General features: G+C 32.3%; 2 protein-coding genes across 2 annotated transcripts; one reads left to right on the top strand and one right to left on the bottom strand.

The window, feature by feature from the left end:
- Positions 1-1,363: 1,363 nt before the first annotated feature.
- Positions 1,364-5,944, top strand: LOC145056684 (Subtilisin-like serine endopeptidase family protein). The gene is made up of 10 exons (XM_079004391.1): positions 1,364-1,496; positions 1,722-1,816; positions 1,887-1,984; positions 2,070-2,216; positions 2,290-2,395; positions 3,481-3,985; positions 4,084-4,181; positions 4,496-4,717; positions 4,818-4,929; positions 4,995-5,944. Exons 1-10 carry the CDS (start codon positions 1,401-1,403, stop codon positions 5,781-5,783), a joined length of 2,268 nt encoding a protein of 755 aa, XP_078860517.1. The 5' UTR covers positions 1,364-1,400; the 3' UTR covers positions 5,784-5,944.
- A 2,016-nt stretch (positions 5,945-7,960) lies between these two features.
- Positions 7,961-13,006, bottom strand: LOC145056683 (uncharacterized). Its single transcript, XM_079004390.1, has 6 exons — positions 12,530-13,006; positions 11,857-11,991; positions 10,965-11,042; positions 10,776-10,841; positions 8,727-8,792; positions 7,961-8,506 (listed from the first exon to the last, which is right to left on the bottom strand). The coding sequence occupies exons 1-6, from the start codon at positions 12,722-12,724 to the stop codon at positions 8,120-8,122; spliced, it is 927 nt and encodes a 308-aa protein (XP_078860516.1). The 5' UTR covers positions 12,725-13,006; the 3' UTR covers positions 7,961-8,119.
- Between the last annotated feature and the right edge of the window lie 3,830 nt (positions 13,007-16,836).

Raw genomic sequence — 16,836 nt, 5'->3', positions numbered from 1 at the left:
TTGCAAGAACAAATGGTACAACAAATCAAGCCAATGATCCCCCTCATACTCCACCCGAGGATGGTGTATAAGTTATGCATGTTGGTATTTGGAATGAATGTTTGTTAATTTTTAGTTGGTATGAATGTTGTGACAATGGAACAAATGAATGTGTCCACTTATTTTGCAAACTTGGTGTATTTGGAACACTTTTTGTGTATTTTGAAACCTTAATTGTAGTGTTATTATGTTTATGTTTACTTATCTTGCATATTTGACACAAAAAAAAAAAAAAAAAAAAAAAAAAAAAAAAAAAAAACTGGAAATATTTTATATTTAAATTTAATAATTAAATAAAATGACTATTACCGACGGAATACCAACGGAAATGTCGTCGGTAAGCACGTCCGTCGGTAAATAAGTCCATACTAGTCAAAAGGGAATTACTAGGTAATCTGTCACAATTCTGTCGGTATTTTTTTCCGTAGGTATTCCGTCGCAATGTCGTCGCAAATGAATTCCATCGGTAATCTGTAGATAAGTGTCCGTCGTCGATATTCCATCGCAATTCCGTCGCAATTTCTCGCCGTAGGTATTCCGTCGGTAATTTACCTACGGAATATGGCCGTCGGAATTCCGTCGGAAATATGTCGCAATTCCGTCGCTAAAAATTACCCACGAGCAATTATGCTATGACACCCATTTCGTCACAATTCCGTAGGTAAACCGGCATACCTACGGAATACCTACGGATCTTGCCGTAGGTATTTTCGTTTTTTCTTTGGATATGGATTTGTTAGCGGGATTCAACATGCATGGCAACCATCGATGGGGTATATGTAATTTCAGAGTTGATCGGTGGTTCTCCTATGATATTCTTCCAGGATTCAATGACAATTTGGGTTTTTCACGCAATGAAGAAGGGGATCACACTGCTTGCTCTTGTGGGAACGACTGTCATATCAGCTCACAATACAAAGCATCATTCTCTCTCTCTCTCTCTCTCTCTCTCTCTCTCTCTCTCTCTCTCTCTCTCTCTCTCTCTCTCTCTCTCTCTCTCTCTCTCTCTCTCTCTCTCTCTCTCTCTCACACACACACACACGCGCGCGCGCACAGAAACTCTACAGAAATGTTGTTGCTTATAATAACCATCAGAAATGGTGTTCATAGGGAATTGGAGTAAATACATTTTCATTGAGGAAGAACATGTATCCGCTAATAAGTGGTAGTAGCCACTCTAAAGATCCACATTTAAAGCCTTGTAATACTCAGTCTTCTCCTAATTGGAGTGAAACATGGAGGCATTTCAGTTGTATGAAAGGCAACACATACTCGATATTTATGCATATATATACGCTACCCAAACTAAAGTTCAAATTTCATCAAGTTAGAGAACTAAAGACAGAGAGAACAACAAATCAATGGGAAGATCCAAAATATTTCATATCTTAATCTTCTTCTATATATGTCTTGTCGCCATAGCCCTTCCTCATCCATCTGATCAAAATGAAAGAAAGGTATACTAAATTTCAACACCCTAAAGCCCTTTCCGTTTCTTTATTCAGACATATCCATCCGACTGCATGCACTGATTCTTAAGTTTTTAAGCAAGTCACAGCGACTCGAGAAACATTCTTCATTACATCGTGCTTTTGATTTTTTTTTTGTTATCTATATTGGAAAAATGCATGAACTTGATGCGTTGTGTTGTCATAATTCATAATTCATAAATGTTGTTGTAGCCATACATAGTATACATGGGAGCTTCTCCTGTAACGAGGACAATGACATCTATCGTTGATCATCACCATAGTCTTCTTTCAGAGACCATTGGAGAGTAAGTTCCTAGTTATTATTATTTAATACGAGTATTTTTGTTACAATGAAATTCCCGTTTTAATTTGCAGTGAAATATTAGCAAGAGATTCCAAGTTGCATAGTTATGGAAGGAGCTTTAATGGATTTGTGGCAAATCTACTACCTCATGAAGCAAATCTACTCTCACGTAAATCACTCATCACAATCAAAATATGCCTCTTAGAGAAGATTATAAATATGGTGTTTTTCTAAGGGTTTTGATTGTGTTGCAGAGAAAGAAGGAGTCTTATCAGTGTTCCCAAACACCATACGACCGCTTCACACAACCAGATCATGGGATTTTATCGGATTGCCACTAAGGAGTACACAAAGAAACATAACAGCCGAAAGCGATCTAATTATTGGCGTTCTTGATACAGGTGATGATTCTTTGTAATAAAAAGAATCCTTTTATATAAAAGGAATCTTGATTGAGTGACTTATTTTATTCAGGGATTTGGCCGGAATCCCCTAGCTTCAATGACAAAGGCTACGGTCCTCCTCCTACAAAATGGAGGGGTAAATGCTTCTTGGGTGGCAATTTTACTGGTTGCAACAAGTATAACTTCTTTCACTGGTTCTATTATAATTAACACCTATACTTTGTTTTCTCTCTTGCCATATTATACTTATTTTTTTTCTTACTTATTAGGTATTATAATTTTAAATAAATTTACTATCCTTTCATTTTTTTTTCTAATTATACTTGCTAATAAATTTACCAAATGATATTATGGGGGTTTTGAGATTGCTTATTTATTAATTTATTATCAATCATCATTTGTATCGTTAATAGATAGTTTTTAAGATTTTGGACGGAGTGAACTAAAAAAAGTAACTTATTAATTTGAGTAAATTAGACGAATGGTCCCTATGTTTTGGGATAATTTGTACGTTTGGTTCCTAACTTAACATTTTAATTCGAAATGTCCTTATAATTTGTTTTTGTTGCACGCTTGATCCCTATTTACTTAAAAAGACTAATTTTTCATTAATTTTTTAATTTATCTAAATAAGGTGAGGTAGTTAATGTAATGTAAAGTGAGGCGAAAGTGACATTAAGGTTGTGTTTATTTAAATAAATTAAAAATCAATGGTAAAATAGTCTTTTTAGATAAGACATGGACCAAACGAATAAAAAAAACAAATAATAAAAAATTTCGGAGTTAAAAAAAAAAAGTTAGAAATCAAACATTCAAATTACTCCAAATCATAAGCCCCATTCTACTAATTTACTCTATTAATTTAAATAAGCGTATTGTGATAATTTAATTGTTTTCTTTTAACTTAATTGAAAATGTTAATAAATTATTTGAAAGTGATTGTTATAAAACTGCAAACCAATTAACCATTTTATTATTATTTTAACAATAAAAAAGAATATGGATCTTACATCGTTTATATCTATAAACAAATTTTGCTAAACTATGGAATTTTTTACCATTGTTACGATATTAATTAATCAAAACAATTTTTTTCTAAACCCCATTTTGCTTTTGATTTCATAAATTATAATACTATAATAAAAATTTTGAAATAAAATTCTGTAAAGAAAAATAAACAAAAATAAATTGTTATTTTTAAGTTTTAACATATAACCTTCATTTTAACTTGTATGTATATTTTTTTTTGAAAATTCAACAGTAAATTGATAGGCGCACAATATTCCTACATCGCAAGTAAGCACGACCCGAAACTATCACCGGTGGATAACGAAGGCCATGGAACGCACACAGCTTCCACGGCGGCGGGTGTTCCGGTGAGGGGTGCAAGCGTGTACGGTATTGCGAGAGGCACAGCTCGAGGTGGGGTGCCCTCGGCTCGCATAGCAGCTTACAAAGTATGTTGGGGCGGTGGTTGTTCGGATATGGATCTGTTAGCCGGATTCGACATGGCAATCGCCGATGGGGTGGATGTAATTTCAGTGTCCATTGGTGGATCACCTAAGAAATTCTTCCAGGATTCAATGGCGATTGGGGCTTTTCACGCAATGAAGAAGGGGATCTTCACCGCTTGCTCCGGTGGTAACGACGGTCCATATCAGCTCACAGTACAAAACACAGCGCCGTGGATAACAACCGTAGCTGCTTCAAGTACCGATCGGCAGTTTGTGGCTGATGTTAAGTTGGGAAACGGTGAAAACATCATGGTTACTCTCTCTCTCTCTCTCTCTCACACACACACACACATAAATTCAACAGAAATGCTACTATTGCTTATAATAACATTCGGAAATGGTGTTTATAGGGAATTTCTGTAAATACATTTTCATTGAGGAAGAAGATGTATCCGTTAATAAGTGGTGCCCTTGCAGCCAACACCACCGAATCATACAGAAACGCAAGGTATCTGCATTTTGTTTTGGGCTAAATGCTTGAAATAACAACCTACTTTCCTATATTTATGTACTTAAATTTCTTTCTATTATAATACTGTTATTTCAAAAAAAAAAAAAAAAAAAAAAAAAAAACTTATTGAGCCCTTGTGATTTGAAAAAATATACTTAATTATAGCATTTTAGTTTCAACTTTTCCTTATTACCACATTATACATTGAGTACAATGCTATTATAGAAAAAAAAAAAAAATCTAAGTAGAATGTTTGTGGATTGCATGAATGATTATGTATACATATGTTTAAAATATGGGATCATTTGTAGTGCTTGCGACTATGGATCTTTATCAGATGAGATGATAAAGGGTAAAATCGTCTTTTGTTTGGGGAAAGGCGAGCAAGATCACACACTTTATGACAAACATGTGGCGGGTTTAATTGTGTCCCGAGAGACACATTACGATACACCTTCTTCTTTTGTGATCCCTGGAACTTCAGTAAATCTCATGGAGGGAAAAAACATTGATTCCTACATCAACTCCACCACGTAAGAAATAACAACATACTTTCATTTCATTATCTTATAGCATCATACATTCATTTTTTTACAATTTCACAATATACTTTTAAAATTTTATATATCACAGAATGTCGGTTGCAATAATACAAAAATCAAGAGCCATTAAGATTGCTAATGCACCATTCATTGCATCTTTCTCTTCAAGAGGACCACAAGTGATAACTCCCAACATTCTTAAGGTCTCTTTCTCTCTCTCTAAAACTACAATGTTGTAATCACAAATAATAAAAATTGATGTACACAGCCTGATATTGCTGCACCTGGATTGGGGATATTGGCTGCATATTCAAGACTAGCAAGCATGACAGGTGATAGAAATTATGACAGACGATATGTGGATTTCAAGATAGCTTCCGGAACATCAATGGCGGCTCCTCATGTGGCGGCAGCAGCCGCCTATGTCAAATCATTTCACCCGACTTGGTCCCCTGCTGCAATCAAATCAGCTCTCATGACAACAGCAACACCAATGAAGATGAACAAAGAAGACATGGAATTGGCATATGGATCGGGTCTAATAAACCTTAAAAAAGCAAGAGACCCGGGTCTTGTATACGACATCAACACAAGTGGCTACATTCGATACTTATGTACTACTGGCTACAACACCACAACTCTTGGCATACTCATTGGTGGAAACCAACAATATGATTGCAAGAATTTTAAACCAACCAAAGGTGCAGATGGACTAAACTACCCCTCCATCCATTTGCAACTTGAAACGAATGTCACCACGTTTTCAGGAGTCTTTAAGCGGATTGTGAAGAATGTAGGGACACAGGAATCGACGTATAAAGCGGAAGTGGTGAGTCAACCGGGACTCACGGTTAGGGTTGACCCGAGTACTTTGACTTTTCAAAAATTGAATGAGAAAAAGTCGTTTACGGTTTATGTGGAAGGGTTGTTTCTTCAACCGAAAGTGCATTTGGTGTCGGGAGCGATTGAATGGAAGGATGCTAAGCATTCGGTAGTGAGTCCGGTAGTTGTATATAGGTATTCGCCTCCACTATGGATGGATGAAAAGAAGGTGTAGGGGCTACTTTCACTTTGTTTTTTCTAATTTGGAACAATTTTGAGTGATGAATTTGGGATGTGGTACTTAGTTTTTAGTGTTTAATTTCAGAATGGGTTAAATGCTAGAGATAGCAATGTACTTTTATTCATCTGTTTTCGTTATAGCACTTGACTTGACTACTTCCATTTGTTTCTATTGTTGAATTGTGTTTTGTAAAATCTACTCGGTTATAGCAATGTCATCTGAATACAAAGTCAATCTCATTACTATAATTGTAATGATTTTATAAAGTACTAATGTCCTTATAAGAAAAAGATTGAAACTATAAGTACAAAGTTTTAATTGAGAGAGAGATTTTTACACATGAAAACGTAAACAACTAGTTAAACCCATAATAACCTTTTTAATCCTTCCTTGCAATATTTCTATCTATTGGTCCATAAAAGTTTATATTATTAAGTCTTAATTCACATTTTGACCAAATTCATTATTTAATCTTATTAAATTATGGTTTCTGCCATAATAATAATAATAATAATAATAATAATAATATTATTATTATTATTATTATTATTATTATTATGTTCCATTATTTTTTATTTAATTAAATAATTAATTTATTTTAACAAAATTTTAATTTATTCCTAATGAAGTTGTTACACAAGTACACACGGGGTGACCGCTTGTTTTTCTTTTTCCTTTTGTTTTTTTAAAAAAATCCAGTAATATGTGGATAAATTGCTGCTCCATGGAATAAATGATGTCAAATGTTTTTTATTCAGTAAACTATTGGAGAAAAGCAATTGATTCATATTAGGATTCATCTACTTTTAATAGCTGAAAATTTTCGGTGGAAGTTTTTACGGTCTAAAAATTATCGGTCGCTAAAATTGTTATATACAGATTTAACATATTTTCATTTAATTATTTTATATATATATAAACTAAGAAATCTCAAATGAACACTCGGATATGTGCCTGTGAGGGAATGAGGGTATGTATGGGTCCACACATACATCCCTACGTCTCCCCATTAAATTTTTTTAGCAACACCCTAAAATTACACGATGTAGTACAAAATAAACACTACCCCTTGAAAGGAAAAGTGTGTGCAATAATCACGTCTCATGATCATATCATAACTAGATCTAATTCATACTTCATACTCAATTCCAAAATAAAATTAATACATATCAAAATATGTCATGTCCACTTAACCAAACAGAAGAAAAGAAAAAAAAAAAAAAAAAAAAAAAAAAAAAACAACAACAACAACAAACAAAATAGTGTTCTTACTTCTGCATCTACTTGGATCTTCACTTCGGCTTTAGCAATCATTCACTGTTACAAAAAAAAAGTATTAGAACTTTTGTCTGAAAAATAAATGATCTATGAGCTTACTACATTACAAACCCACCATAAAGTAGAAAGCTATAACCATAATGATTTGTTTAATATCGCATCCTACTTTCATTCTTCCTATTAGAGCATAAAATTTTGAAAAATCTACAGATATCCATTGCTATGATTGGGTAGATTTTTAAAAGCATAATGTCCTAGTTAATATGAAAAATTGAAAGTATGATGTTGTAATTGGTATATTTTCATCGCTTTAATAAGCACAATGCTGTAATCGAATTAAATAAAAGTAGGATGTTATGCTTAACAAATATATGAAAGTACATTACTATTTCTTGCATTTATCCCTAAACCAATAAGAAATTCAAATCTTGCAACTATTGAAATTGGTCAACTCTAAAATCAACTTTATAACACCCGATATCATAAAAAGAAATTTTCAAACGACAAACTGTCATATGTATGTTTATATGTGGAATTTTGGAATTCTAAATGACTAAATCAAGATCACAATTAGGTCCATCTTTAGGCAGGTCTATTACCCAAACATCAAAACCACAATTAAAAAGGATGAAAAAAATTCTGTTAATACCTATCATGGTTGGAAAAGAGCTTTGGAACACTCCAGCTTTAACTGCACACATCAGCATATCTTAAACCTTTAAGCTTTTTCTAGAGGCAAAAACAAAGAGAAACAGGCACCATAATCCAACAACTAGTAAGTAACACAATCAAAAAATTTAATAAAAAGAAAGAATAATAAAAAAAACCCGAAACCTAACAAATTACCAAAATCAACAAAACCATCATTTTTCGATTCACCGTCTAAGACTTACCAAAAAAGTATCTTTGCAGACGGTCTATACACAAACTGGGAGTTTCGATTCCAATGTGGATCGACACTGGGCTTTATGTCACATGTCAAGAGTTTGTTGGAAGAATAACCCTTTTTACAGAACTATCAGTATTTCATTCAAATTGTTTGTTAACTTCACTTAACGCATCCTTCGTTGTCGGCAAAAAAGAGACTTTTCCATTTTGAGGTTTTTTCTCCTCTTCCTGGCCTCAGCTGCAGCAGCCATGTCACATACTGTTTTAACTGAACAAACACCTGGAACTTGATGATTTTTATGCACAATTTGCTTGCTATCAGAAAGTAGATTGCCCGGGGAAGAAGAAGACTCTACTGGTTTTTCATTTAGATTAAAATGGGGATGGTTTTGGTTATTATTTTGGAGAAAAGGAAAAAGCCAAGGGTAAGGGAGTACAATCATTGGAGGCCATGTGAAAGGGGGAAATGATGACTGATTACACATCATAATCGGAGAATTTGTTGATGAAGAACAGTAAGTATGTCCATACATCTTCGTTATCTTGATCATCTACAAGAAGAGACACGTATTAGATGTAGTAGTTGGTGTAAATTTTAGGGGTTAATTGCAAGAAATAGCAACATACTTTTGTTTATTTGTTTATTATAAAATTCTACAAAAAAATCATAAGTACAATGTTTTAATTGAAAAAAAGTTTCGATAATAAACATAAATATGAAAGTAGGTTGATGTTTCTTGCATTTAACCGTAATCTTAATCATATTTTTACCTTTGCTTTTAAGCATTCGTTTGTAACCTTCAAAATGTCCAACTCTTTTGAAGCCATCTCCTTTTTCTAATAACAAAAGGGAGGTAAATTTTAGATTTGTACACTCCAAGCTTTTGGGAATACAAATTTACGCTGCTAAAAAAGACATATTTTGTTCGTAAAATATCATCCAAGATATGAAATTGGAAAAATCCAAAACAGTATGAAATACTTTCATTAGGTGATCTAACCACAAAAGTATATACAATTTTGGGGGTGTTTGGGATTGCTTATTTCAAGCGCTTATTAGTAATAAGCATCTTTAGTTGTTTGGATGAAATAAAAAAACATGTGCCTAAATAATAAGTTTTTGATAATTTGTTTTCTTCTAACTTATTTTGAAACTGTTATTATAAATGAAAAACATTTTACCATTTTACCCCTATTTGAATCATAAAAAATCCTATATATATTGCAAAAACCTACTTTTCTCTTTTCATCATCAATAATATATATATATATATATATATATATATATATATATATATATATATAGAGAGAGAGAGAGAGAGAGAGAGAGAGAGTTAGGATCATATATAAACTTCAACTATTGTGTGAACGTATAACCAATTTTGGACCAACCACTACACAAGGGTATTATCGGAAGTTTGCATACAAATGTTTTAATAACCATAAATAAAATTTCATAATTATGTAACTTCCCTTAAATCATGCATCCCTTATAGGTGTCTCATCTCCTTCATGCCTTAACTGTCGTATCACCATTACAAAACCCTACATCATCTCCATCGCCGCCATCATTACACACCTTACAAATTAATTTTGCCTTCTTTGTTGTTTTAAACTAGCTACTGCTTATTAGTTCTATGAAAAAAAAACCCACCATGTTTTCTCATTCAAACATAACCCTTGCACCATCAATTCTTGTTTCTTGACCATGCAAAATAAGAGATCATAATATACCTCTCCTTGTAACTCCTTTTCAGCAAAAAAAAAAAACCATTGTCTGAATATTTAATCATCTATACACTTTCCCATCACACCAAACTTCCATTAATGTATTAAATTAATTTTATGTCATCAAAAATGGTGTCATGAAAGAAATAGTACTGGAACAATAACATTATTTTATTGGAACAAAACATTATTTTGATCATATCGATTGAGGTTAGTTCATGATTATTTCATTTTTTACTGTTATATTAACATTATCAACGTTATGAATTTGTTGCTTAATAATCATTTGCTTGCGTTTTGTTTTTGAGATGTCAGATAGCAATTATTTTGGGATTTGGTTGATGTTGTGATACAATAATATTCTTTCAGAATTTCAGGAATCACCTTACAAAAACATCAATATTTTTTAAGAATATAGAGAATCGAGAATTTTAGTATTCGCCTTATTTATATATATATATATATATATATATATATATATATATATATATATATATATATATATATATATATATATATATATATATATATATATATCCTTTCCGGTCATTTTTCATTTATAAACAATATCTACAAAATACTAAATAACAACTATCACTTATTGTGTTTTGGTACCTAATAAGCTATTCCAAACATTATTTATTAAACAAAATTTGGTACCACATAAACTGATAAATATTTTTACAAGAAACCATAAGTTGTTTAACGATTAACTAGCTTTGAAATAATAAGATGCCCGTTTATTTTTTATATCAATTTTAGAAACAGAAAACAATTTATCAATTAGTGTTTTCCATGTTTTTAAACCATTAGATTATTATTATTATTATTATTATTATTATTATTATTATTATTATTATATCTTCTCACATTTACTAGGGGACAAGTGTGTGGGGCTATTTTAAGAAAGATTTGTGCAGGAAGTGGGGAAAAATTTAGATTCGTAAGGTCCACGATATTAATGTTAGGAACCAAAGCATACTATCTATAAGGCTATAAATGCAAAACTACGCTACTTAAAGCGACAAATCCTTGTCATAAATCCAAAACATGAAATTTTAAAGAAAATAATGCAGGAAAAAATAGACCAACCCTTTTCAAATTTTTGTTCTCCCATGCTAGATCACCAGCTTTTCTGGCCAGCTCCTCATATATGGCCTTGAAAATTCATCATAAATTAAGAAAAACTTCAGTAATGAAAAAAGAAAAAACTCTTTTATCTAATATACATATTATCTTACATAATAAAAATCTTGAAATAAAAATTCTAAAATACAATACCTGCCTCCTGCGGATTGTTTGTCTAGCTGACTCTCTGTTTGCCAGCACTCTGCGTATCTTACGCGCTTCCTTTTCCGCCTGCATCAAGAAAGTTCTAGGCATAAATATTGATGGATATATTTAGAAAAGCGATCTCAAGATCTATAGCATGTCCGTCGCTTGGACGATAAGGTCGATCGTCCAAAGCCCATATTTTAAAGGGGCCAAAATTTTATGTAGACTTTATTATATATATATATATATATATATATATATATATATATATATATATATATATATATATATATATAGGGATCATATATGTATAAATTTTTTGTAATCAAAAATGTTATTTAGATGCTGGTATAAGTAATTTTCTTTCAACTGTTGAGTTATTATAAAAAAATTAATAAAATTTATGTATTTTAAGGGTCTTTTATTGTCTTTCGTCCAAGGCCCAAAATATGTCTGAAACGACTAGAACAACTCTGACATAATATACGAGTTTCAATTTAAGAGCTCTCGTAAACAAAAAAGAAAAAAAAATTATAGTCAGGTCCCCCCTTAAGTATTTTTTGGGTGAGAGATTCAATATCATCTTACCAAATATTTCTACTTCATTAATATTATCTACTTATCTTCCTACTGGCACCATAGGACAAAATTTTATTTACCTTTTTGGACCCTCTTTTGGTGAAAGAACCCTAAAGACCCCAAAAAAGAGAAACATATTTATTTTTTATTTTTTTTAATTTCTATGTTTTTTTATATACAATGACCCATTAATTATGGTTCTTGATTCTTATACTACTCATCTAGCTGTGTAGATGAATTTCATTTTGGAGATAACCCATTTTTGCAAGAAAATAAATAGAGATAGGCATACAACTAAAAAGGAGACAGATCTTGTTACCTCGGTCAAAGTCCTTCTATGTCTCCTGCCACCTAAAGTTGAATATTTTGTGGAATAAGAAACATTTGACGCAAGTTCAGTATTCCATTCATTGTTCACCGGTTTTTCAGCCCAGATGCATGTCTTCTCCGATTGCTGACAAAAATAAATGAGGTAACTTTTTATTAATATAGAAGTCCATCTTTTACTTTTTTTTTTCTTTTGGAAAATTACAACCAAATTAAGTAGAAGCTCCTCGCACTATTTCATAGAGTACCCGGTTTGATCTTTTACTTAATGCAAGTTGCAATTAATAAAATATTGAGAAAAGACAAGGACCTGTTAGTGATTTATATTGACACCATAAAGATTGAAGAAGACAAATGATAGTTAACTATTTGTTGCATTTAAAATACGTGTTGATTGTAGAACATATTTATTGAATTGAGATTGTGACATCTTGAAAAGATAAGAACCTTTCATTCATTTATGTGACCCATTAGACTCGATGTTGCATTTTTCAATTGCTATACAGGTTGTCAAAATTGACCATGGATATAAAAAAACAATAAGTAAAGTGAACGATGTGATTTGTGAAGGTGATGGTAAATACGAAGTAACAATTCAAAACACTGATAGTAATTAAAACACCATAATTACATGGCCATCGATGAAAATTAGGTAAATAAGAAACCTTATCGACATTGATGGGACGCTTCGAGGACGATTCTATTGAGTCAAAACACGAGTTACCAGCGTTTGATACGGCCTTGACTCGTTCACTAACCGATTCACCAACATGACTTAACGCCGCCAGCGCCTCCGCCGCTTCCAACATCCGGTGATCTTCCCCGGCATTTTCTGAACTCGATCCATTAATCGCCTCCATGATTAGTCAATACCAGCAATTGAGTGGGGAGGAGCAGAGAGAGTGAAGAAGCCATGTTAGTAGTCGCGAAGAAGGGAGAGGTAGAAGGTGACACGTGTCATGCCACATCATGTTTGGCGTCTTATAAAAAATAGTTAATGTATGAAAAAAGGACACGTATCATTGAAGTATAGGCCATGTTGGCAATGTGAAACTCGCGTGATGTGGAAGAAAGGTAGCGGTTTTGCGGTGTGGGATTGGGTGTCTGTGGAACGGCGCATGCAGTATCATGTGGACGGCTTTCGCCTTATTTTGAAACAAGTGGACATACGACTCACCGCTACTTAATATGTTCTTTAATATAAAAAATTAAATTTTAATATTTAGTTTTTAAATCTTTGGATTTCTAATAACTTATTTATTGGTAGATTACTTTTTCAATTAATTGAATTGTCATGTTATACTTTATATCATTTAGTTGATATTCATTGTATCATACAAGGATTATATAGTACTCGACATTTTGGAATATATGGTTGGCTAGCAATGAGAAACTCTTCAACAAAACAAATGTTTCTCCTACAAAAACGGCAGATTTAATCATACTACAGGTGTTTGAATGGTGCAAATACAGGGGCAAATTGAAAAAATTTGGATGGAATGGAGTTCCTCTCCTTTTTTACTAGCTGTTACATGCTCCTTTCTCTCATTTTGTTGCTGTAAATAGTTTTACTCTTTTATTTTTCTTTTTTCCTGTACTTCTGTAGCTACTGGCTATTGGTTTTTGTTTAATATATATCATTTATTCGCCGTTCAAAAAAAAAATATACATCTGATCTTTTTAATATCATAATGAAATTAGTATTGTTCATTAGTATATGTTTAAAATTGTTGTTGTTTTTGTTTCACAATATATGTTTATCAAGTTCACATTGTGTATGAATGGAAGACTACAATGTTAATTTTATGTTCACGTTATATAAGTTATGTCGCACCCATGATGTAATTTAATTGTTTTGTAGAACTAACATAGATCCATGTTTTATCGTTGATGGAATATAAGTAACTGTTAATGATTAGGCCGGTAGGTTTGGTACCACGTCTTATTATATTTTCAGCATGTTCTATTAGCGTTACATCATTTTCTTCTCACCCTCCTCTCACTCCACAAAACTGATAGAAATGGTATCATACTTCACCATACTTTTTGTTTGTTTTTAATTAAATAAAATGTAATTTGATAAAATGTAATTATATGAAATTTGATAAAATGAAACTATTTCATTAATTAAAAAATACATACTAAAAAAACATAAATAAATAAAAACATAATCGAAACATAGTAGAATAGTCCATCACGCCTAATCATCGTCGGTCATAACGTCATCGTAATCCTCGCCCGAATCATCTACAAACATGTGTGAATCGTCATTTGTATCGTCGTAAAAATCGTCAGCATCGGGATTTACTTAAGCATTAAAGACATTTTCCACCAAATCAACACGAAGAATGTTGTGTCCAACTTGGTCGTATACTTCCCTTTGTTTACCATGTATTTGGGCGTACCATTATTCACTCCTTTTAATGTTGGAAAATTCTCATTTTTATTGCAGTGACAAATCATCTTTCCTATATATTCAATAATCATATTATGCAATATGATGTATGTATACATCAGACTACTTACTCTTTTTTTGCTCGAATGATCATGCTGGTACTGAGAGTACCCGCCAACGTCTTTTTAAAACACCAAAGGCTCGTTTGATATCCTTCTTAGCTGATTCTTAGGTCGACTTAAACTTTAATCGCTTTTTTTCGTTTGGATATAAGAATGATTTCACAATTGTAGCTAACTCAGGATATATCTCATAAACAAGGTAATACCCACGCTTGTATGATGCCTTATTTGCTTCAAACGATGCATTATATAATTTTCCAAGGTAGATGACTTTGAATATCAATAATTGATCTAGACATTGATGTCGTTGTTAGCAGCCGTTGGACAAAAAATATCGAATCACTATGGTTACACAAGCGCTTGTTTATGTAAAAGAAAATCTTGCAATGAAACTTGTTTTAGGGGTGACTTTTTCCATATTGTCACACCCCAAAACCAAGAACGGCCGAAACGTTCTGGGGCGGAGGACGTCATGTACAGTATCACAACAATGAAAAGTAGTAAACAAGCAACAACATCATCCATTGCATTAATAATATAATTTTAATACAAGTGTTCTGTCAAATTATAATAGACACTAAAGTATAAACAAAATGAAAGATGAGTCTTGAACGAGCTCCATCTTCTCTAAACCTTGCATCGGTACCTGTCTACTGTTGACCTGAGTATACAAGTTATTTTGAAAGAGAGTATTAACTTTAAAGCTGGTGAGATCATAAGTATTAATGTGTCTTAATTTGTATGTAAGTATTTGTTTGACATGTAATGAAAGACGTGAAAATGTTTGAAAGAAAGTTCGTGTAAGTATGAAAATGTTTGTAAAACAATTGTAAACGTTTGAAAAACCCTAGAAATCCCTATAATTCCTACTATATTAAAAGGGAGTCTTCTACCAAGACCCAACTGTTCTAAATGTAGTCTTCTACCAAGACTTAACTGTTCTAAATGTAGTCTTCTACCAAGACTTAACTGTGCTACTATTATTATTATTATTATAAGAAATTGTATCCTTTGGTACTAAGATACTCAAATATAATTCACCTCATCGCTTATGTGAATGGGTCACAAGATAAAGGTAATAATATAAATAACCTAAGTATTACCCTTTGGTACTAGGGTAACTAACGGTGTTAACTGAAGACATCTGTAGATGTACATTTACCTCTGTTGTTAACAGCTGGGTATAAGAATAGTTAGTCCCTTAAAGTATACCTATACTGGTATCAACCGTTGACATCCGTGGATGTGCTTTTACCTCTGTAGCTAACAGAGATTCTAGGGATGGTTAATCCCACAAGTATCCTTTGGTACTAGGATATTAAATCCAATCTATCTCGCCGATTATGTGATTGTATCACAAAGTGAAGATAAGAATGAGGATTATATAACAGAATCTATACATATAAAATGTACTATTAATTCATCATATGTTATCTATGTAAACGTACTTATGTAAGTGTACTCATGTAAATGTACTCATGTAGATGTATCTATGTAACTGTACTCAGGTAAATGTAATCATGTAAATGTACTCATGTAGATGTATCTATGTAAATTTACTCATGTAGATGTATTCATGTAGATGTAATCATGTAAATGTATTCATGTGAATGTAATCATGTAAATGTACTCATGTAGATGTATCTATGTAAATGTACTCATGTAGATGTATCTATGTAAATGTATAGTAACTTACTGTGTGTACTAGCTGTGACGTGTGTTCTCTCTCTATCTAGCAAGTATTGCCTCATGAATGAACTGACTCATTGTATGATATCGTGTTCTAGTAATAGTTCTAGTATCTTCCTAAACTACCCATACAATAGCTTACTAGTAATGTAACTGGCACGTATGAACATGGAAGTATACCCTTGCTACCCAAGGGTATTGAATGAACTGGAAGGACCTTTATGACTATATATGTACACATGATATATAACTAATATTTAAACGACCTTCGGACGGGTACCCAATGTCCCACCAGACCACATCTCAAGCGAAAAGGAAATAAGGTGGATAGCCTTCCTAAGTCTTTTAAACATTTCTTATATAACTATACATATATAGGCACGCAATTGATAATATAAAAGCATAAAATAAGTTTTATTATCTAAGAAAAGATCGACTTGATGTCAATCTATAAAACGGTTTGAAAGCATGGGTTTGATAAAACAGTTTAAGTATAAAGAAACATTTGTTTGAAACATAATTGTAAATGAGTTTGAAATGACACATACATAGTAAAATGTACAGTTTAATAAGGAGTTTTAAACATATAAAGTGTTTATGAAAAACATTTGAAGGAAACTGTTTGGTAAAATGGCTAATGAGTAGCCAATCATTTGAATGCTGCTTATTAATCACAAGTGATTGATATAATAACTAGCATGATTCTACTTGTATCCCCCCATAAAGCATTTAAAAACATTCAAAACATTGATTAAGGGGTATGAAC

The sequence above is a fragment of the Lactuca serriola genome, chromosome 6, assembly GCF_051521515.1.
Source record: "Lactuca serriola cultivar US96UC23 chromosome 6, Lser_US96UC23_V15, whole genome shotgun sequence".
Lineage (NCBI taxonomy): Eukaryota > Viridiplantae > Streptophyta > Magnoliopsida > Asterales > Asteraceae > Lactuca > Lactuca serriola.
This window is presented reverse-complemented; position numbering and strand designations above follow the sequence as displayed.

Coding starts and splice junctions, on each gene's coding strand:
- LOC145056684 (XM_079004391.1), top strand. CDS start 1,401: ATGGGAAGATCCAAAATATTTCATATCTTAATCTTCTTCTATATATGT. Junction 1,497..1,721: donor CTGATCAAAATGAAAGAAAG/GTATACTAAATT, acceptor ATGTTGTTGTAG/CCATACATAGTATACATGGG. Junction 4,930..4,994: donor TAACTCCCAACATTCTTAAG/GTCTCTTTCTCT, acceptor TGATGTACACAG/CCTGATATTGCTGCACCTGG.
- LOC145056683 (XM_079004390.1), bottom strand. CDS start 12,724: ATGGAGGCGATTAATGGATCGAGTTCAGAAAATGCCGGGGAAGATCAC. Junction 11,992..12,529: donor GTCCCATCAATGTCGATAAG/GTTTCTTATTTA, acceptor TATTTTTGTCAG/CAATCGGAGAAGACATGCAT. Junction 8,793..10,775: donor AGAACAAAAATTTGAAAAGG/GTTGGTCTATTT, acceptor TTTTGTTATTAG/AAAAAGGAGATGGCTTCAAA.